The 24,459-nt window shown below is 37.9% G+C and overlaps 1 protein-coding gene across 5 annotated transcripts in view; it reads right to left on the reverse strand.

Annotated features, from left to right (window-relative positions):
- The window catches only part of wipf1b (WAS/WASL interacting protein family, member 1b), a 28,279-nt gene that overhangs the window by 2,981 nt on the left and 839 nt on the right, over positions 1-24,459 (reverse strand). For 3 of the 5 annotated variants that reach the window (XM_068221901.2, XM_073953711.1, XM_005165803.6), the window contains 5 exons: positions 7,104-7,189; positions 5,800-5,929; positions 5,246-5,398; positions 3,042-3,791; positions 2,754-2,960 (listed from right to left, as the gene is read on the reverse strand). In XM_068221901.2, coding sequence (XP_068078002.1) covers positions 2,754-2,960; positions 3,042-3,791; positions 5,246-5,398; positions 5,800-5,929; positions 7,104-7,154 — 1,291 coding nt within the window. In that variant the 5' untranslated portion in view covers positions 7,155-7,189. Of the gene's footprint in view, positions 1-2,753; positions 2,961-3,041; positions 3,792-5,245; positions 5,399-5,799; positions 5,930-7,103; positions 7,190-15,430; positions 15,484-24,459 lie in introns of all 5 variants that reach the window. The other 2 variants (XM_073953712.1, XM_068221900.2) reach the window with 1 other exon arrangement.

Consider the following 24,459-nt stretch of genomic DNA (forward strand, 5'->3'; position numbering starts at 1 on the left):
ATTTCTCAGTGAATATGGGTATTATATAGTGGTGCATTTAAACAAAACAGATTTATTAAAAGGATATATTTATTAAAATAATATTTTACACAGAACATCTTTAGGAATGAAAAGATAATACAATTAAAGTCAAGCAAAATATTGCAGAGAAAAAGTTTAGCTCTTTTTAAAATTTTCTTGAATATTTTCCCCTAACATATACTGTACATTTAGGCTATTCATTTTTGGACTAGTTATTTTGTTAGATAAGCTCCAGATTTTGCTTCAGTACTGACTGAACTAATGTATATGCGCAAATATAATAAAGCATCCTATAGAAAATAAATTTAAATGAGACGTTTGTGGGGGTGTACACATATATGCTGAGCACTGTATTAGAAGTAAATTTATCCAACACTGACAGTATGAGTAGAGATATTTTTACTACTAGTTCTTTGTGCAAAAATTCGTTTGTCCAAAAGGAAGCAACAGTGGCTTATTGTGTTAAATGGCCTAAAGTATGTTCCTCCTTGCAATTAGCAGATTTGGATATTTCAGCTACACCCACTACTAACAGGTAGTCTCTTTTGTCACTGTCATACAATGCCTCTAGGAAGATGCTTTACAAAGCTGTCTGTAACTAGCAAGCACAGATCTAAACAACTTTGGAATGATTTGGAACTGGGACCAGAAACCAATGTTGATGTCCAACACCATTTCTACTGGTTTAATGCCTGAGATGAATCCTCACAGTCATGTTCCAATATCTAGAGTAAAAGCTGCCCTATTCACCTTATTCTTTGCGTATGGGCCGGCACAGCCATTTAAATGTTTTTGGCTTGAGGCTTCCGTTCTCATTCACTTCCATTCCTTTTTAGATGTTTAAAACAGCTCGTTATGCTGCTTGAAGTTGCAAACTGATAGTTTCTTATTACATGATTCTGCTTTGTCTGTATAATCATGCAAACACTTGTTTGTAGAGCAAGTAGTTTGACCGTTTGCTATTCCTAGTCATTTCTACCATATGCAGCTGAATTGGAAGTTCTAAAATGAGCGCACTTCCACATCGCAGAATAAGGTTGATATCAGCATTGGGAGGACCACTTTCTTAGTAATTTGAAACCAAAATTTAACATTTAAATGGGTGAAGTGAATCTTCTCGTTCACTAAAAATCCAAAACACCCCAGAGTAACATATTGTATTGGGCTTTTCCTCTGAATTCTGCATCTAGTACTTTTTTTGCACAGGCTATCTATGGGGTTAATGATGTCAACTAATGATCAACAGTAAAAATCAAAAATTGTTCCTCTTCCCAACAGGGAAAACCATCAACAATTAAGAATGTATGATTATATTGGCTTTGCAATCAAAAAAATGTCATTATAATGGAAGTCAATGGGGCAAAAACAGCCACCAACATAACGAAAGGGTAATAAATTTGACCAGAGAGTATTGTTGAGTAAAAAAATAAAAATAAAATAAAAATGCAAAGCATTTTCCCAAAATATGTCAAAATAAGATTTTTCACAAAAAAACATTCCATTTTCTGAAACACAGAGTAAGTTGTGGCCAAATTAAGCCTTAAAAATCCCCCCAGAGTGGATGAGAGCATCTCCAATGACACACAAGGGTTAAAGGGTCACAAAACACCAAAACACATTTGTTGAAATGTTGACATATACGTGTCCCACGTCGCTAAAAACATAATTAGGATGCATACATTTCACTAAAAAGTGAAAATTTGTTGTTTTTAAATAATTTCGAGCAAATTCATTCCTCCCGTTTGAAAAGATATTTTGAAGCTGCGTCACGGCAATTAGATCCTTGTGTGTATTCCAGCATGTAGACTGGATGTCTGGACTCACGTGTGTATTACAGCGGTCACTAACACGCAACAAAAATATGTTTATAAAGGAACATTTTTTACCCGAGAGCTTTTTGCATCTGGAAATGGTGAAATCCGGATTTGCCGCTCGTCTCCTTTTAAAAAAGACGCGGTTTCAGTTGGTGTTGATTGTCCTGTCTCTACAAATTTGGTAAGTAAGCGATCAGTGTTTTTGTTTATTCAGAGGCAAAGTTAGTTAGTATCGTCAGCAGTACTCTTTCAGTTTTTAAACGCATATCTTAGTCAAAATGATTTAGTTACTAAGTTTACAGTACAGTAATAAAACTACAATATTATAGACTTAAAGATCTGCTGTAAATGCTGCTCTCCAAATGTAAACACCTTAATCAAACAATTACTGTTGTGCAGGATTTTCGCAAGGATAGGATGACAGGATAGTCTGTACACACAAGGCTCTCTGACGCTACCTACCGAGTCTAAGTTACAAAGAAGTTCAGAGGTTTATTTTTTTTCTCTCATACGACTTGCGGTATCAAACATTACATTAAAACTACACTCTTCCAGCAGTTCCTCGCATCCAATATCTCGTTTGTCACGGGGCCATACTTGAAATGTTCCTGAATGAAAGGGAAAGTGCCAAACTGCAGTTAAAGTCGACAAATCAAGAATTTGGCAAATAATTCGATTACTGATGTCCATGTAAACAGTCACTGTCTTTCTCCCCTGCGTCTGTGTTTGTTTTGCCGCTGTGAAAATCACCGTGTGCCCAAACTGAAACTCTTTTATGCAAACCCTTCCCTCTTTTCCCCCCGACACTCCCACTTTCCTGACTTTTTTCAGACTAGAGGTGTGAAATCACCCTGCTAAGACAGGTGGGATTCATGGCCCTTGAATGACTAAACACAAACATAAAGACTGTCCCCATACCTATATGATGCTGACTGTGGTATCCATTGCCTATAGGTGCAGGAGGTGGCGGCAGAGGTCCAGAGGAAGGTCTGTCTGGAGGAAGTGGTGGCCTACTGCCCCCACGGTGAGTCTCTACACCCGGTCTGTTTGGTGGGGGAGGAGCTGGCGATGACCTCATACTTCCTCCTCCTGGCCGGCCAGAAGGAGGTGGAGGCGGAAGAGGACCTGTGGATGCAAACACAAATACAGATGACCAAAAAGACGATTTTGGGATCATCCTGTAAAAACCTGCACCTCCTTCAATACCTGATCTTCCACTTGCATTTCTGCCCAGCGCAGGCGGTCTCTCGGAGGGAGGTGGAGGAAGGGGTCCGGATCGCCCTGGCGGAGGTGCGGGCGGATGTGAGGCTAGTGACAGGTTTCGTTCAGGAAGTCGTGGCGTATGTTCATCTGGAGTATTTGGGCTTGGGCGACCTGGCGGCAGTGGAGGGGCTGCACTCACCGGTGGCCTCAAGCAGGCAGGAGAAGGAGCTGGAGGGGGAGTCGGTTTACTGCTTGCTGATGGAGGAGGTGGAGGGGGAGGGCTGTCCCGCGTCAGTGGCATTGAGCGGTTTGCAGGGGGAACAGGAGGAGGGCGGTCTTCACCCCGACCAGGTGCAGGAGGAGGTGGAGGCCTTCCGGCATGACCAGTCGAAGGAGAAGGAACTGATGGAGGACGACCTATCCCACCTGGCACTGGTGGAGGTGCAGGCTGACGCCCAGGAAGGGTTGGGGGTGGAGGGGTTGGTGCAGAGCCAAAGCGGGGAGTGCCTGGTAGTGCGGGTGGCCCCCTGCTCTGTGTACTGCTCTGGAAGGGTCGGGGGGCACTTGGAAGAGGAGGAGGAGGCCCTCCTGGCGTTTCGGGACGTGGTGGAGTCATTCGTGCCCGTGGAGGATCAAAAGATTCACTGCGCTGCACAGGCAGACGAGGGGCAGAGCCAGATCCTCCACCAAAAGGCCGCGGACCTGTGGTACGAGCTACAGGTGGCAGAACCGGAGGCCTGACACTCACAGAGTCTGAAAGAGAGAGCAAACTATTTCATAACCAGATAATCTAATTGGTGCACAATGCAAAAAATTAATCATTTAAATATGAGCAATAAGTGAAATAATAAATGATACAGACTAGGAACAAGTGAAATTATCTGCCAGTGCAGGAAGATTATAACATTAATTTCATTCATTCGGCTTAAGGCTGGTTTATACTTCTGCATCAAGTGATCGGCGTGACCCACGGTGCTTGCCTTGGGCATGGCCGTGCATTTATACTCATACTCTGCAATAACACTTCCGAAGCACTAGCTGGCAGCGGGTTTTTATGTTCCTCTGTGTCAACTTTCTTCTTGGGTGTTTTGTTTTTTCTGAGCACTACCTTAATGTACGAGTAGCTAAAACTCACTTATTCAGAGGCAAGAACCTGCAGACGTGCAATAACTTTAATCACAAGGTAAACACAAAACAAAAGTTTCCATCTGGAGCGTCATTAATGGTCTCGACACTTGTAAACACTTGCTCCATCTGGCTCACGGTTCTCAGCACCGCCCACACTCATCACAGCTACCAAGCTGACCAATCATAGAGCTTGCACTACGCATCGTTACATTTTTTAAGAGGTATGTGTCCACATCAGCCACAGCAAAAGCTATGAGGCCGTGTGAAGGCTGCGCTGGACCATGTGCGTGCGCTTGACGCAGAAGTATAAATCAGCCTTTAGTCCCTGATTTATCAGGGGTCACCACAGCGGAATGAACCATCAACAACTTTGGCATATGTTTTATGCTGGGAAACCCAAGAAAACTCATCTAGACTTTAATAAAGAAAACATTGTTAAAATAAGGCAATGAATTTAGTTGAATTATCTTAAAACTAGCTTTTCAAACTGTATGCTTTTCTGATTTTGTGTGATGATCTCTTAAAACTAGAATTAATAAACAGGAGGATTCCTCTTTCTGTCTTAAAACAAAGCTTTAAACAAGATTATTGTATGAATTAAATCAAGACCACACAAACATTAATGAATAAATAGACAATTTTAAAAATAGCTACGACAGATAAAATACGAATAAGTGCGATTCTTGAGCCTTTTTAATAGGCAAACTTAAAACAAGTTATTACAGCTGAAATTAAGTCTTAAAAATACATAGCTGGTCGTAAATAGCTATATCTCATTGTAATTGAACTAAATTTGTAGGCAGAATACATAAATTTAAGCTTTATTAAAGTAAAAAAAAAGATTAATTTTTTATTCTTAACACAAGATCAACAAGATTTTTTTGCCTTTAGAAATAAAATTTAAACTTTTGACTAGATAGAGAGTTTTTGCAGTGCAAGGGGTCGCAAAAATGTGCAAGGGTGTAAAAAGGGGTGTAAAAAGTGCAAAATGTCTATAATCAATCCCTGCTGAAGAAATGAATTAGTAAACACAGTAGTACGTTTAACAAACGCGTGTGTGTGTGTGTGTTTGTTCTTACCATCTCGAGTGGAGCGCAGCTTTGGCATGCCACCCTGGAAGAGCCCACCCAGACCTCCTCCGCCTCCTCCACCCCCACCACCACCACCACCAAACCCTCCTCCTCCTCCTCCGCCCCCGCCTCCCCCTCCAGGCCCTCCTCCACCTTTGGGTTCTGCCAAAACAAACAAGTATTTAATATTTTGGAATGAAGAGCAAAACCACAAATGTTTTTCATGCAGAAATGTTAGCCCTAAATAGTTTCTAAAGAAAACACACACTGCAAAAAGTGATTATTTGCTTTGCTTAAAAAAGTGAGGAAGCCCATTGCCTTAAATGCGACAAGCTGACTTTACTTGTAAGTAAATCTGTCATAACTTGGAACTGTTAAGTTGATTAAACTTAATATTTATAATTATGCACATGATACGTTTGCTTAAAGATTTGAAGCCAACTCACTTATTTGAAGTCAACTAATCATTTTTTTACAGTGCAGGGGTCAAAAATATGAAGCTGAGGTTGTTTTTAGTTCAAGAACGTAGCCACAGTGTAAGCTCATAAGGGGCTAGTTCTTACTGTCAAGTACGGGGGCACTGCGGTCATTTGTAACAGCCTTCTTCAGCCTGGCTCCTTTACTGATGTCTGACAGTAAAGCATTCCTGCCCTGCTGCTCTGATCTGTTCAAGACAGGCTTCTCTGTGTTGGCCTGTAAGCAAATACAAGCACAGACATTTGCTGTATTAAAATATGATGCTCTGCATATATATAGTGCATCCGGAAAGTTTTCATAGCGCTTCACTTTTTCCACATTGTTTTATGTTACAGCTTTATTTCCTCAAAATTCTACACACAATACCCCATAAAGACAATGTGAAAAATGATTATTTGAAATTGTTGCAAATTTATTAAAAATAAAAAACTGAAAAATCACATGTACATCAGTATTCACAGCCTTTGCTGTAAAACTCCAAATTGAGCTCAGGTATATTCTGTTTCCACTGATTATTCTTGAGATGTTTCAGCAGCTTAATTGGAGTTCACCTGTGGTAAACTCAGTGGATTGGACATGATTTGAGGTATACACCTGTCTATATAAGGTCCCAGGGTTGACAGTGCATGTCAAAGCACAAACCAAGCATGAAGACAAAGGAATTGTCTGTAGACCTTCGAGACAGGATTGTCCTGAGGCACAAGGCTGGGGAAGGTTACAGAAACATTTCTGCTGCTCTGAAAGTTTCAATGAGCACAGTGACCTCCAACATCCGTAAGTGGAAGATGTTTGCTGCCAACGATGTATCAACAAAGTATTGAGCAAAGGCTGTGAATACTGGTGTACATGTGATTTTTCAGGTTTTTTATTTTTAATAAATTTGCATAAATTTAAAAAAATCTTTTTTCACATTCTCATTATGGGCTATTGTGTTCAGAATTTTGAGAAGATAAATTAATTTAATCCATTTTGGAATAAGGCTGTAACATGAATACTTTCCGGATTCCAGCACTGTAGCTGGAATACCCAACAAAACGTTTGTATTGATTTTTGTCATAGTTCCACATGGAAATGTTTTATAAAAAGACAAATCCAGTCAGCAGATTCTGCTCAGCTGAGTTAACAAACTGCAGGGAAATTTGTGAAGGGCACAGATTCAGATTTATTAGCTTTCAGACTGTCATTCGATTCAGATGAAAGATATAAATGTTAAAAAAAAACACATATTGCTTTCTTTAGTAATCCATAAATTTTTCATTTGTGATTGCTGTCATGTCCTAGCAATGAGGATAATATTTTTATATCTGTTATCATAAAAAAAAAGTTGTACAGTGAATTCCGTCCTATTAAAAGTGTGTGTGTGTGTGTGTGTGTGTGTGTGTGTGTTTACCTGTGAGAAGGTGGGGGGCGGGGGAGGGGGAGGGGGAGGAGGTATCGGCATTTCTTCTCCTGGGCGTCACCTCCTCTCACTGAAACCTGCCAAACGAAAAGAGAATTTGATATTTTCAGGAGAAATCAAAACGTTGAGAGTGTAAAACTCCCCCAACAATATTCTTAAACATTTTCTCAAAAATGTTTTAGACTCATGTAGAATGGAGTGTTTACAGACATGCTTTTTACATCAATAGAAACTCCACAGGGTTGCGTACTGCCTTCAATCCTTTTTATATTGTAAACAAATGTCACAGCACTAAGGACAATTTTCATATAGTCGAATGTGCTGATGAGACAGTTTTTTATTCCTGTTAACAAATACAGATTGTAATGACAGCGATAATGAGATTTTTAATGATGCAAAGCAGCTGAGCAGCTAAACATCACAAAAACAAAAGAGATGGTAGTTGATTTTAGAAAAAAATGCCTGAGGTGTATTTTAATGGAAAACAAGTATACAGGAATAAACGTATCTTGGCACAATCTTTGATACTACATTAAAGTTCCAACAGAACTCAAAAGTTGTAACTAAGAAAGTGCTTCAGAGAATGTATGCTCTTAGGAAACTGAACCCTTTCTGTGTAGAACACAAAATACACAGAGATTTTTTTATACTACCTATATTAAGAGTACAATAATCTTTTCCTTTTTATGCTGGTTCTCCTTTCCGTTATAAAAAAAAAATCTCCTTCAAAACTAAGTCAAGACTTGCTCCAAGATTATTGGTTTGCCTCTGCGGAGTCTAGCAGAGCTACAGGAACAGCAAATCATAAGGAAAATTCAAGTGTGATAGGAGATGATTCCCATCCTCTGATGCCTTTTTTGTATTGTTGCCCTCTGGAAGAAGGTTTAGAAGAATTAGAGGCTCTTCTAACAGATTTAAATTCACCTTTGTTTCTGAGGCAATAAGGCTTTATAACCTTACTTTTTAGCAAATTTTAAACTTTTAATTGTATTGGTCCTTTCTTAATGGTTTAAGTACTACTTATGAAGTTATTTTGAAGCTTGCTGGATTGTGTTTTTTAATATTGTTTGCAAGTGATTTGTCTCTTTATGTTTTTGTTGTATCATGATGGTACTGCCCTTTAATTGCCCCTGGTGGGATTAATAAAGTTGTTCAACTTAGAATAGTCAAAAAATAAATTATTTTGTTTATTAAATTTTTTTGTAAAACAATATTTTGCTTATTAATGCTTTCAAAACATATAAACACTGATAAAATCTTATTAATACACTGAACAAAATGATTCCTTGGATTTACACATTTTTAAGTTGTTGCAAACAGTTTATATGGGCTGAATTTAAACAAAAAAATTAAATTTAGTAATGCTCAACTTAACTTGTTTGTTTAAATTCAGCTCATATATATTGTTTACAAGCAAAAAAGTGAGCAAATCCAATTAATATATTTTTATAGATACAGTTAAAGTCAGAAATATTAGCCGCCCCCCCCTTTGATTTTTTTTTTTATTTTCCAAATGATGTTAAACAGAGCAAGGAAATTTTCACAGTATGTCAGATAATATTTTTTCTTCTACAAAAAGTCTTATTTGTTTTATTTCGGCTATAAATAAAAGCAGTTTTGATTTTTTTAAAAGCAATTTTAAAGTCAAAATGATTAGCCCCTTTAAGCTAGATTTTTTTCGGATAGTCTACAGAATAAACCATTGTTATACAATAACTTGCCTATTTACTCTAGCCTGCATAGTTACCCTAATTAACTAAGCCTTTAAATGTCACTTTAAGCTGTATGGAAGTGTCTTGAAATATATCTAGTCAAATATTATTTACTGTCATCATGGCAAATATAAAATAAATCAGTTATTAGAAATGAGTTATTAAAACTATTATGTTTAGAAATGTGCTAAATAAATCTCTCCGTTAAACAGAAATTGAGGAAAAAAATAAACAGGGGTGCTAATAATTTAGGGGGCCTAATAATTCTGATTTCAACTGTTTATTTATTTAAGGTTTAGGCAAATTATGTTAGGTTTATCAAATCCTCTGATTAAAAATGGATTCAATTCACTTCTTGCTGTTGTATTAATGTTGTGAACATTTTGGACTTTTCATTTAGAAAACTTCTTTTGATCCCCGTATAATTTTTGGTACACTTCATGCAAAGCAAAAACCCTTAATACTCTGTACCTCAATGCAGAATGCAGACAGAATCTTTTAACATGTTTGCTATTAAACACTATTTTAATCTTTGAATCTGCTTACAACATGCAAGATGCCAATGTGAGCAATATATCTAGAACTAAATAGTACATACTAAAACCTCATTTTTTTGTTTAAAAGTTAGTTAACTGGAACTTTCCTGCTGTATCTAGCTTTAAAATGAGTCACGAGGACTCATCGGGCCACATGACCACAGATCAACAGTCTTTCTTCCCCAAAGTGACCTTCGCGTCGACCCTTAGCTAACAGTCTTCAGTTAAGGACGCTCTGAAGTGATTCAGTTGTTCGCTTTTTGTATAGGAAATAGAAACCGCATCGCTTTAAAATAGTGCTCTTTAAGGGTGTAAAAATGCCATTTGAAATTCGCTCATTGCCTTAACGCCCCGTTATCTTTGACCTTGTTATGCAGTCAGCGGTGCTTAAACACCACTAACAGGAAACCCATCTGTAGCACGAATAGCAACTTCTGAAACATCGCATCGCTATTCAAGTCACACTTAACAGGCCAAAATCACTCCCCAAATCACTGGTTCTAAACTAACCACGACATATGACTGTACTAAAGTGGTCTCACACAGCCACATAGGTTTGATTGAGTCTGACTGCTAGTAGCAAGTGTTGAAATTCACACAGCATCCAATACTGTGCATGCAATGACAACATGTGGGAATTACCATATTAAAAAAGGTAATTTCTGCAATGTTGAAAGCATACTGTAACATTTTAGTTCTCATAAAGCTTGTCTCATGTACATGTAAAATATTATTTAAAAAGGAAAATGTGGTTTAGAGACACATGCACTATTAGACTAACAACAAAATGTTATTAATTTGATGTACTTTACTTTAAGAATTGAGTAAACCTGCTGCTTTCAAACCAATTACTTGACTTTTCTTTAAAAATAAGCAAGAAAAATCGTTGCCTTAAAAACATTAAAGGGCCTACAGTATGATGCAAAATCAGCTTTTATTAGCTGTTTGGACAGAATGTGTGTAGATGAGGGGTGACCAACCCTGTTCCTGGAGATCTACCTTCCTGCGGATTTCAGTTGCAACCCATATCAAACACACCTGCCTGTAATTAAGTGTTGTTCAGCTCTAAACTAATTGGTTCAGGTGTGTTTGTTCAAGGTTGGAGCTGAAATCTGCAGGAAGGTAGATCTCCAGGAACAGGGTTGAGCGCCCCTGGTGTGGATAGAATGTGTCTACTGTCATATCGGAGTAATATCAACACAACCAGTCTCTTTTTTAAATATCCAGAAATTTATTTGTATATGCCATAACAGGATTGACAAAGAAACTGGGATTAAAAGATCAGTTCCAACTCTCTGTGATCATCTGCACCTCAAGAATGAGTTTAAACATTTTTAAAACAGAGCCTGTTTGTAATAAAGTAACAACAGTAGAATTGCCATGTAATTCATAACAGCTGGAAACACCACACAGAAGCATATACTGTAAAAAAATGAATCTTTAGGCTTGTAATATTTAATTTAAAAAAATGTATGTGGTCATTAAAAATATTGTGCATAAAAATAATATTCTGAATTTATTATAAAATGTTGAGAAGATTTTGCTAATAAAATCAAGAGATAAATTTCACTGGTTTTTAAGCAAACCAGTGCAATTATTAGGCTTAATTTGAGAAACCAACTAAGCTAATAAAATTGAGGAAAGATGGCTCACGTTTATTTTAAGAAAATTCACTCAATTATGCAGATTTGATTGAGATGTTTGCATTTGAACAACGGCAGTGATTTGAAGGAGCAGATCAACAGTGGGCATGTTGAGAGACTTTTACAGTTTATAATTTTCATTGTCTTAAATAAGGAAAATCTTTCAAGAAAGACACATCCTGTTCAAGCTTGTTCAAGAGCTTAGGTTTTGCCATACAATTTATATAGGGATACACAGGTATTTTTTAACCACCCATCCCTATTGGAAATTGATTTGCTTCTGTTCATTTTGAATTATATTTAAAAAATTGAACAAATTATTTGCATTGTCATATTTAACAATGATCAGGCAACATTTAATCGGGGTGGCCGAACAACACGATGAAATGCACGGTTTCATTATAAATTGTATATTTATGAACAAGTAATTTTCATTAATAAATATGAGTAAATGGTGGTTGATTTGCTTTAATTATAAAAGCATATTTCACTAATAATATTAAAATGATCATCTATCACTCAAAACATTTTGTAATTTTCACGATTCATTCATGTGGTTTTTGCTAAAGAAATTCAAGCCTTGAAAACAACGTAAAAATATTACGTTCAATAATCGTAAATAAATAGCACATACGATTTTTACAGTGTAGTGTTCTGCAAACTTTGTGACTTAAGGCTGATTTATACTTCTGCGTCAAACGCGGGCGTATGCGACTCCGTTGACACATAGCCCTTCGCCGTGGCCGTCGGCGTCACTGACGTGCACCTCTCAAAAAATTTAACTACACATCGCAACAACGCATAGTGTAAGCTCTGTGATTGGTCGGCTTGGTAGCGCTGACGAGTCTGGGCGGGACCGAGAGCTGCGTGAATGGCGCGAGCGATTGTTTACAAGTGTGGAGTCCCGTGAAGGAGCTCCGGATGGAAAGTTTTGTTTTGTGTTTACCTCATGATTAAAGTTGTTGCACGTCTGCCGGTTCCTGCCTCAAAATGAGCGAGTTTGAGTCACTTGTACATCCAGGAAGTGTTCAGGAAAAGCAAGACAGCAGCGAAGAAACTCGACACAGAGGAACATTAACACCTGACTGCCAACTAGCGTTTCGGAAGTGTTAATGCAGACCAACAGAGACCGCGCACAGAAGTATAAATGCACAGCCACACGCGTTGCCTGCGCCGTGAGTAACGCCGGTCACTTGACACAGAAGTATAAACCAGGCTTCATCGTTTCAGAAAGGCTTGAATAAAATCCACCACAAAAACTATATCAAATAACCTGATGTTTTTGACTAATAAACTCTATCTCTGCCTATCTGTGTCTGATTCTGTCACTGACTGCTGTTTACTGACATAATGCAGGAGAAGCAGACACACTGGGAATGTTGGGCGGGGAGAACCAGCTCATTTGCATTTAAAGACAGGCTACAAAAAGAAAAAACAGCTACACTTTGCCTTGAGCTCAAACGTGCATATTCTGCACTGTATAAAAATTAATCTGATGGATAATTTGAGCTTAAACGTTACAAACACATTCTTATAAAGACTTATCTGACATCTTGTAAAAGGGGTAAAATAGGCCCCATTATAACAGCCCTTTAAGTAATTTAATTATGTGCATAATTATAAAATTAATAGCTCAATATCCAGGATTGCATTCAAAATTTTGAGGAAGTGTTTTTTCACCCCTCTTGACCATTTTTTTTTTAACTTAATTTAGGTTGCCAGATTGACAAAACACCAACAGGACCAAGCATGCCTGAGAATCAAGCCTGACAATGTATAAGCTGCTCAGCTAATGTTTGCGCTTGTAATATTTATAGTTATTGATAATTAATCATCACCTCGTGTAAATTTTTTGAACTTTTAGTAGAGGCTGCTGCTATACTTTGGAGGTCACATTTTCTTCAGCTGCACATATTGAGGCAGCCTTCACGACTGAAATAAAATATACTGTATTTTCAGTCAAAGCAACGCAGGGTGCCAAAATATTGGGTAAACCGGCAGTGAGCTGGTTACAGAGACCAAAACAAGACAAGCATTCCAACATGGAACATACACACTCAAAGAAGAATAACTGACTTGTTTTTCAGACAAACAAGTGTTAACTTAGCATGTTTCTTAAATAATAATGTCTAAATGACAAAAAAATATCTGCAAACATATCATGGTATTTTATGCTTTAGAAGAGTCAAAAACGTTCACACAGCACCTTTCAGTTAAATATGCACTCACTGGCCACTTTATTAGGTACACCTGTCCAACTGCTTGTTAAAGCTAATTTCTAATCAGCCAATCATGTGGCAGCAACTCAGTGCATTTGGGCATGTAGAAATGGTCAAGACGATCTGTTGCAGTTCAAACCAAGCATCCGAATGGGAAAGGAAGGTGATCTAAGTGACTTTGAATGTGGCGTGGTTGTTGGTGCCAGACGGGCTGGTCTGAGTATTTCAGAAACTGCTGATCTACTGGGATTTTTTTTCATGCACAATCATCTCTAGGGTTTACAGAGAATGGTCTGAAAAAGAGTAAATATCCAGTGAGCGGCAGTTCTGTGGGCGCAAATGCCTTGCTGACGCCAGAGGTCAGAGTAGAATGGCCAGACTGGTCCGAGCTTATAAAGGGAAACAGAAACTTAAATAACCACTCATTACAACTGAGGTATGCAGAAGAGCATCGCTGAATGCACAACACATCCAACCTGGAGGCAGATGGGCTACAGCAGCAGAATACCAAACTGGGTGTCACTCCTGTCAGCTAAGAACAGAAAACTGAGGCTACAATTCACACAGGCTTACCAAAGTTGGACAATAGAAGATTGGATAAACGTTGCCTGGTCTGATGAGTCTCCATTTCTGCTACGACATTCAGATAGAAGAATCCGAATTTGGCGTCAACAACATGAAAGCATGGATCCATCCTGCCATGTATCAACGGTTCAGGCTGGTGGTGGGGTAATGGTGTAGGGAATATTTTCTTGGCCCACTTTGGGCCCAATTGAGCATGGTGTCAACGCCACAGCCTACCTGAGTATTGTTGCTGACCATGTCCATCCCTTTATGACCACAGTGTACCCATCTTCTGATGGCTACTTCCAGCAAGATAATGCGCCATGTCACAAAGCACCAATCATCTCAGACTGGTTTCTTGAACATGACAATGAGTTCACAGTACTCAAATGGCCTCCACAGTCACCAGATCTCAATCCAATAGAGCACCTTTGAGATGTGGTGGAAAGGGAGATTTGCATCATGAATGTGCAGCCGACAAATCTGCAGCAACTGCGTGATGCTAACATGTCAATATGGAGCAAAATCTCTGAGTAATATGTCGAGTACCTTGTTGAATCTATGCCATGAAGAATGTAAAAATGGGTCCAACCTTGTACTAGCAAGGTGTACCTAATAAAGTGGCTGGTGAGTGTATATTCAATGTACATTTAAACTCCTTTCACAGAGAACAATTTCAAACTTTGGCAAAACCAAATTTTTCTCAGAATTCATGTGCAAATTCGATGAAGGCCCCTCTAGGCTGATTTCCGGAAAAGATCATCAACAGGAAGAGCTACAGCAATATACCTCTCACTTCTCCTTCTCTCTGTTCATTAACCCACATCCATGCAAAGGTGGCAAAAGAAACAACAAAAGGCAGAAGTGGGAACACACACAGATGAGACTCAAAAGTGAGCAGAAAAATGCGGAAACAGACTTGATTTACAAGCCCTTTAAACCATCTGCTCTTTCATCATGGGGTTCTCTCAAGGGCGTCTTCCTGAGAGCCACATCACACTACTTCATTTCTACCCCTCTCTCTCTCTCACTTCCTCTCTAGCTCTCCTTCTCTTAGTTATTTTTATTCGGAGGTAAAGTTGACATCCGGACAGTTTGGCAAATGTTCTGAAAACTTCCCGATGCCGTGCAAAAAAAAAGGTCATCACAGTATAGTGCAAACCCGCATATCATTACCATGAACAATTCTGCATAGTTAAGTTTTGGTGATCTGGATTGATATGGCTTCTTGTTAATGATAACCAGAGCCAGACGAAAACTGACAAAGACGTTTTATGCTTTTTCGGTGCGGAATTTTGCAAAAATAAATAAATAAATCTGTGGATTTATGCAGAATGTTTTTTTTTTAAGTAAAGCAGCTTAGAACTTAACAAGTAGGAATTTTATAAGATCTACATTTTTCTTTTGTCATTTCTAAGGTTTACAGTGCAAATCCAATTAGAATCACACTGTAAAACATTCATTAATTTTCTTGACGGCTTAGTCCCTTCATTATTAATTCGGGGTCGCCACAGCGGTATGAACCGCCAAATCATCCAGCAAGTTTCTAAGCAGCGGATGCCCTTCCAGCCGCAACCCATCCCTGGGAAACATCCACACACACATTCACACACATACTCATACACTACGGACAATTCAGCCTACCCATTTCACCTGTACCGCATGTCTTTGGACTGTAGGGGAAAGCGGAGCTCACACTGTAAAACATAATAAAATTACATGTTTTTAGTTAATTGTAACTTATTAAACTAAGTTAATCATGTTCCAACTTAATTTTGTGAGTAATGTAAGCTGCTTTAAGTCAGTTCGATATAAAATATATGCAAATGACTCATAAGGTTCATTTGATTCAGCTTAAAAATTTAAGGCAACCAGTATTGTTTTACAGTGCACTTGTCTGTTAAACAACAGTAGATCTGTCATCTTAAACATCAGCAATTTAACTAAAATAAATATATGTAAAAAAGTAAAAATATACAGTTGAAGTCAAAATTATTTACACTATTATTATTTATCACAATTATTTGTGGAATTTTAATTCTTTAAAAAATATTTTTCTAAAGTGCTGTTTAACAAAGATTTATAAAAAACATATTTTAAACAATAGTTTTAATAACTTATTTCTTTTGTCATTGCCATTATGACAGAAAATAATATTTTTATAACTATTTTGTAAGACTAATATTCAACATAAATTGAAATTTAAACATTTAACTAAGTGAATTACGCAAGTTAACTAGGCAAGTTAGGATAATGAGGCAAAATATTGCATAAGTGGTTTGTAATCTAGACAAATGGTCTCAAACTCGATTGCTGGAGGGCCGCAGCTCAGCAAAGTTTTGCTCCAACCCTGATCAAACTCACGTCTTCCAACTAATCAAGGTATTCAAGACCTACTGGACACTACTAGATCAGCAGTGTTTGAGTAGGGTTGGATTAAAACTGTGCAGAGCTGCGGCCCTAGAGATTGAGTTTGAGACCATTGATCTAGATAGTCGAAAATATATTTCTTAAAAAGGGGGCTGATAATATTGACCTTAATATATAAAAACTGCTTTAATTCCAGCCAAACCAAAAGATAAAATTGGGTCTGTTAAACATCACTTGGGGGATGGATGGATGGATGGATGGATGGATGGATGGATGGATGGATGGATGGATGGATGGATGGATGGATGGATGGATGGATGGATGGATGGATGGATGGATGGATGGATGGATGGATGGATGGATGGATGGATGGATGGATGGATGGATGGATGGATGGATGGATGGATGGATGGATGGGTCATCATACTAATTCAATACCAATTAAATTGTCCCCTTGCTCCAAACGCCCCAACATTTTTTGGAGGGAAATAAACTGTATTTTAAAAGCCACATTGTTATGTTATATTTTTGACCTTGTACCTAATAACCAGTCTTATGTTGCACAGGCAATACATTGTACATAGAAAGAAATGGCTCATTGGATTTACTCAACTTTAAGGTAAGTGGTTGTAAACAATGTATATGGCCTGAATTTAAACAAACAAATTAAGCTGAACACCTATTTAGTAAACTAAAATATAAAACCTTATTTTTATTAGTAATATGCATTGCTAAGTACTTAATTAGGACAACTTTAAAGATTATTTTTAAATCATGCTATCTCAACCAAATACCTTCTCATCCTAAGAAACCCTACATTAATGCAATTTATTCAGCTTAGGCTAATTTACCCTTATGACTGGCTTTCTGGTCCAGGGTCACATTTTCATTAGTGAAAAGAGAGGAAAGAGGGGGAAACGTCATTTAAAATGACCAAACTGAATCTATTTTTTCCAACAACATAAAATATCTACTACAGTACCATCCAACATAATGCAGTGTACATTATCTTTGCCCTTGTTATGTAGTGCTGCTTCAACACCGCTATCAGGAAACTCATCTGCAGCATGAAATAGCAACTTCAGAAACACCACTATAAGTTGACACTTAACAGGCCTGAACCACTTGCTAAATCACTTTCAGTAATCTAACCACGATACCAGAGTGAAAAAGATTGGACAGTAAATAGCGTGTGATATACAAGAGATATAGCAAGAGATATAAGATGTTGAGGTAGTGCTATTTGAACCCGTCTGAAAACATGTAAGGTGTTTTAAACATGAACATGGCCATATTTTGCTAATTGGGGAGCTTTGGAGCTGAGGAGGAATAGAAATCAGAGCTATTTAAAGATTTAGAGAGTTGAAGATATTCAGAGGAATAAAAAAGCAGCCATTAATATGAGTGTAGACGTTAATAACTATGATGTTTGGGATTAAGGGTTGGGGAAGGTGTAGACAATAATAACTGTGATGGTTGGGTTTAGGGTTGTAGTAGGTGTAAACGTTAATAACTGTGATGGTTTGGTTTAGGGTTGTGGTAGGCACAGATGTTAACAACTGTGATGGTTTGGTTTAGGGTTAGGGAAGGTGTAAACGTTAATAGCTGTGATGGTTGGGGAAGGTGTAGACAGTAATAACTGTAATGGCGGGGTTTAGGGTTGTGGTAGGTGTAGACGTTAATAACTGTGATGGTTGGGATTAGGGTTGTGGTAGGTGTAGACAACAATAACTATGATGATTTGGTTTAGTGTTTAGGGAAGGTGTAAATGTTAATAGCTGTGATGGTTGGGGAAGGTGTAGACCAGTGGTCACCAAACTTGTTCCTGGAGGGCCGGTGTCCTGCAAGTTTTAGCTCCAACCCTAATCAAACACACCTGAACAAGCCAATCAAGCTCTTACTAGGTATACTTGAAACACCCAGGCAGGTGTGTTGAGGCAAGTTGGAGCTAAACCCTGCAGGGACACCGGCCCTCCAGGACCGTGATTGGTGACCCCAGGTGTAGACAATAATAACTGTGATGGTTTGGTTTAGGGTTTAGGGAAGGTGTAAACGTTAATAGCTGTGATGGTTGGGGAAGGTGTAGACAATAATAACTGTGATAGTTTGGTTTAATGTTTAGGGAAGGTGTAAACGTTAATAGCTGTGATGGTTGGGGAAGGTGTAGACAATAATAACTGTGATGGTTTGGTTTAGGGTTTAGGGAAGGTGTAAACGTTAATAGCTGTGATGGTTGGGGAAGGTGTAGACAATAATAACTGTGATGGTTTGGTTTAGGGTTTAGGGAAGGTGTAAACGTTAATAGCTGTGATGGTTGGGGAAGGTGTAGACAATAATAACTGTGATGGTTTGGTTTAGGGTTAGGGAAGGTGTAAACGTTAATAGGTGTGATGGTTGGGGAAGGTGTAGACAATAATAACTGTGATGGTTTGGTTTAGGGTTTAGGGAAGGTGTAAACGTTAATAGCTGTGATGGTTGGGGAAGGTGTAGACAATAATAACTGTGATGGTTTGGTTTAGGGTTTAGGGAAGGTGTAAACGTTAATAGCTGTGATGGTTGGGGAAGGTGTAGACAATAATAACTGTGATGGTTTGGTTTAGGGTTTAGGGAAGGTGTAAACGTTAATAGCTGTGATGGTTGGGGAAGGTGTAGACAATAATAACTGTGATGGTTTGGTTTAGGGTTTAGGGAAGGTGTAAACGTTAATAGCTGTGATGGTTGGGGAAGGTGTAGACAATAATAACTGTGATGGTTTGGTTTAGGGTTAGGGAAGGTGTAAACGTTAATAGGTGTGATGGTTGGGGAAGGTGTAGACAATAATAACTGTGATGGTTTGGTTTAGGGTTAGGGAAGGTGTAAACGTTAATAGGTGTGATGGTTGGGGAAGGTGTAGACAATAATAACTGTGATGGTTTGGTTTAGGGTTAGGGAAGGTGTAGACATTAATAACTGTGATGGTTTGGTTTAGGGTTAGGGAAGGTGTAAATGTTAATAGGTGTGATGGTTGGGGAAGGTGTAGACAATAATAACTGTGATGGTTTGGTTTAGGGTTAGGGAAGGTGTAAACGTTAATAGCTGTGATGGTTGGGGAAGGTGTAGACAATAATAACTACGATTGTTGGGGAACAGACTGGAAATGTTAATACAGGTTGTTCTGAGATAAGTGGGTTTGGAGTTGTGTTGCTACAATTTTTTCGAGGATTTTGGAAAATATGGTAAATTAGAAATAGGTCATAAGTTATTAAAATTAGATGGATCTGAACCAGGTATCTTGAGTATTGGAGTAATTACTGCAGTTTTGAAGGAAGCAGGAACAGTTCCAGTGGAAAGAGAAGAGTGAGTGAATATTGGGCTGAAATGAGAGGGATGCGAGAAGGAAGACAGGCTTAAACCAGAACAGTAGGGAGAGGATCTAAATGTGAGGAAGATGACTCAGATTTGGAAATAAGATTTGAAATTTCTGTTGTATGGAGTAGAAAAGGAATGCTTTTCTAGAAATGGTTTCTAGAAAGTCTAACAGTATTTCGATTCACAAACTAAATCAAATGAGCCAAAGTGAGTGATAAACGTTCACTAAATGTTGAAACTTTACAATCATTCCACAAATCACATGCATTTCTCAACCATGATCCCTACCTGACATCACACAACCTACAATGTGACTATAGTGAACGCGCACATTAAAATGTCCATGCTTAAAGTAACAATATATTGTGCAGGCCTAAAAAATTACTGTACCTTTTCCTGAAGTGGAAATTACAAGTGTGTGAGAAGAGGAGAAAAGAATATGTCGGAAACTGACTCAGACTAAAAGTTCCTGGATATGCACTATATTTACATTCCAGTGTCCTGAGAGAACAGTGCAGATGGACTATGGAGAATGTGATGCTGGATTTACACCACTGTCCGGCTGGTGCTCCACATCCAGCAGTCTGAAATGTATAAAACAGGGTCTTTGGCTGGACATTATGTTCTTTCTGGAAGTCTTTGTTTTAGAGTGCCAGTGCCTTATATAAGCCCATAATGCATTGCACCTTTTGTAACAGTCGACCCCGCATTAAAACTGGCATACTGTGCTTTACATAGTGTTTGATTAGGCCTGTCACAATAATCAATATGTCGACTTATCAAACAACACATGGACAAGCTCAATCATTTTTAGTGATGCAATATATAATCGCCCATACATTAAATCCAATTCTAGAAACATGTTAGCTGATTGTGCAACATCTCTATCTCTGTTGGCGGTGTCAGTGTCAGTATGGTTAAAATCACTATAGTATTTACTATAAATACTTTAGTATATTTTCATGTTTGTTACTTTTTACTTTGCACTTTTTTGTAAACATTTATTATTATTTGTTTAGGATATCCGTTTTCACATTCTAATTTCAATGCCTGATTATTAAATTTATTTTGGTGCGATATATTTATCATACAACAAAAAAAAGATATCGTGACGTGTGATGGCAAGCAACTTTCACCTTTAATTAATCGAGCAGAACAAAACATGTAAAAGCTGTTGTAAATAATATAGAGAATTCCCTAGAAATGTCAATACATTCGTTAAAGTTGATTCTTCTGTTATAATGCGGTAATGTCAGAGATTAATTTGGATTAATAAATTAAAATGAGACCAATATTTAATTTTAGTTGCATTTATATATATATATATATATATATATATATATATATATATATATATATATATATATATATATATATATATATATATATATATGTATGTATATATATATATATATATATATATATATATATATATATATATATATATGTATATATATATATGTATATATATATATATATATATATATATATATATATATATATATATATATATATATATATATATATGTATATATATATATATATATATGTATATATATATATATATACATACATACATATAATATGTTTGTGTATATACATATGTATACATGTATACAAGTATTTGAGATATTTCAGTGTCTCATTATACAAGCACACGATTCCCAGAGCTACATTAAGTTTCACTTCAAAAGCATCTTACAGTTTAATTTGAGAAAACTGCAGGTAAATGTGACTGAGTCATTTGTTTTTTGGGATTTTTGGGGGTTGTTTTCTTATTCTCCTTTTTTTTTTAATTTCCCATTTTCTTTTGGTTTTACAATGTCTGATTGTTTTACAGTTTACTTTTAATAACAATAAATTTTACTAAAATTGTATTGGGCAACGCAGTAGGTAGTGCTGTCGCCTCACAGCAAGAAGGTCGCTGGTTCGAGCCTCGGCTAGGTCAGTTGGCGTTTCTGTTTGGAGTTTGCATGTTCTCCCTGCTTTCGCGTGGGTTTTCCTCTGGGTGCTCCGGTTTTCCCCACAGTCCAAAGACATGCGGTACAGGTGAATTGGGTATGCTAAATTGTGTGAATAAGTGTGTATGTTTCCCAGTGATGGGTTGCAGCAAGAAGGGCATCCGCTGCTTAAAAACATATGCTGGATAAGTTTGCGGTTCATTCCGATGTGGCAACCCCAGATTAATAAAGGTACTAAGCCGAAAAAGAAAATGAATGAATAAATGAATAAAAATTGTAATGTAAACGGACGAAAGAAAGTGAAAAGCGGACAGGAGAGGAGGGCAGTTGAGGAGGGGGATTGGTAAAATAAGGCATGTTCCAGCACAAATTAAGCCGTGTATATATATACACACACACACACACTCACCGGCCACTTTATTAGGTTCACCTTACAAGTACTGGATTGGACCTACTTTTGCCTTCAGAACTGCCTTGATCCTTCATGGCAGAGATTCAAGTTACTGGAAATATTCCTCAGAGATTTTGCTCCATATTGACATGATAGCATCACGCAGTGGCTGCAGATTTGTTGGCTGCACATCCAAGATGCGAATGTCCCGATACACCACATCCCACAAGTGCTCTATAGGACTGAGATCTGGTGACTGTGGAGGCCATTTGAGTACTGTGAACTCGTTGTCATGTTCAAGAAACCAGTCTGAGATGATTCGTGCTTTATGACATGGCGCATTATCCTGCTGAAAGTAGACATCAGAAGATGGGTACACTGTGGTCATAAAGAGATGGACATGGTCAGCAACAATACTCAGGTAGGCTGTGGCGTTGACATGATGCTCAGTTGTTACTGATGGGCCCAAAGTGTGCCAAGAAAATATCCCCCACACCATTACACCACCACTACCAGCCTGAACCGTTGACATGCTGGTAAAAGGAAGGATGGATCCATGCTTTCATGTTGTTAACGCCAAATTATGACTCTGCCATCCAAATGTCGCAGCAGAAATCGAGACTCATCAGACTAGGCAATGTTTTTCTCTTCTTCTATTGTCCAATTTTGGTGAGCCTGTGTGAATTGTAGCTTCAGTTTCCTGTTCTTAGCTGACAGGAGTGGCACCCCATGTGGTCTTGTGCTGCTGTAGCTTGTCCGTCTCAATTTTGATGTGTTGTGTGTTCAGTGATGCTCTTCTGCATACCTCGGTTGTAACGAGTCGTTATTGGAGTTACTGTTGCCTTTCTATCAGCTGGAACCAGTCTGGCCATTCTCCTCTGGCATCAACAATGCATTTGTGCCCACAGATCTGCCGCTCACTGTATATTTTCTTTTTTTTTTGGTCCATTCTCTGTAAACCCTAGAGATGGTTGTGCATGAAAATCCAAGTAGATCAGCAGTTTCTGAAATACTCAGATTACCAACAACCATGCCACATTCAAAATCACCTTTCTTCCCCATTCTGATGCTCTGAGGTTTGAACTGCAGCAGATCATCTTGACTATGTCTACATGCCTAAATGCATTGAGTTGCTTCCATGTGATTGGCTGATTAGAAATTTGCATTAATAAGCCTAACATACCTAATAAAGTGGCCGGTAAGTGTGTGTGTGTGTTTTGTCTTATATACATACATTCAGCATCTTTAAATCAGTAACTGAATATGTATGTGCTTTATCTGATGTTTTTAATTCTTTCCCTCATTAAAGAACACAAGCACACTTGCTTACAAAAGCAAGTGAAAATGTGAACGTGCATTTTTGAGATGCACTCAAAGACCCTGAACATGAAATCAACTTTTTTTTCAAATAATATTACCTCAAGTAAGAACTGACGGGTGGATTCCTTCAACCACAACCTGCTAGATCACACATGCAGAATGAGGCAGGAAGGGGCCGCCCACAGAGAAACGAACGGTAGTTTATTTGAAAGCGTCATATCTTACTGTAAAGCAGAATTTCTGTCATTTGCACTTTGCAATGTTTGCTTGCAACACCACATCAGAAGCAAAAGAGCAGCTCGCTCAGCTAGCATAATATGAGCGTGTTCAAGCACATAATGTGCCCGCTGTCTCTGATTCTGTCTTTCCATCACTTAGTAGGCAGTATTGTCCACTTCCTTTCTGAAACTCAGCATAATGTTGACACTTCTGGCTGCCTGCAGCTCTGTAGCAAACGGATGATCTCAGATTCTGTCGGTCACATGATTTCAGACTCTCTTCAAATCACTGGTCAAATAGACAGAACATTAACCAGACAAGAGAGAAGTAGAAGTGATGACAGTACTTCTGTCAAAGAGGGGAAGTTAATGCAGAGAGGGAACTCGTATGCATTCTAATTTGACTAAACTAAACTAAACACTGCACAGCTAAGCTCATGCTTTCAATAGTAGCACTCTGTGATTTTAAAACCATTGCTTAAGTGTCACACTTTCACACTTGCAGAAAACCACATGAAATACATCGAGAGCTCAACTGCACATTAACATTAGCATTTACAGCCTCATAAAAGTGTTTAATGCAAGAAAAAAGCTCACTTAACAGTTTCCAATGAACAAAACAGTCAACTGTCAAACAAACTGACAATAACTAACCTATTGAACCCAATACCAACTAATTCTAATCTGAGGTAACCATTTTAAAGAACTGAGCGGACACTGCATTTGAAATAACTCGTGACACTGGTGGCACAAAATAATGAGGTTTTTAATTCACAAGGAGAAAAAGATGAAAGAAAAAAAGGAAGGAGCAAAGCATATGACTTGCATTGCATCTCACTGTGGAGACCCCATGGCCTTTCAATTACAAACACATGCTCCTACTAGTTCGAGTTACTCTATGAATCGGTTCTTTTGAATGGTCGTTTCACAGTCAGTTGAACAATTCAAGTTAAACGATTACTGTGGTTGATAATGTCCTATATATTTAATTAATTTGAATACGCTTTTGTTTATACAAATTTATCCAAAAGTTAAGAATTGAACACCAGAACGTCAAAACAAATC

This window comes from Danio rerio, chromosome 6 (genome assembly GCF_049306965.1).
Source record: "Danio rerio strain Tuebingen ecotype United States chromosome 6, GRCz12tu, whole genome shotgun sequence".
NCBI lineage: Eukaryota > Metazoa > Chordata > Actinopteri > Cypriniformes > Danionidae > Danio > Danio rerio.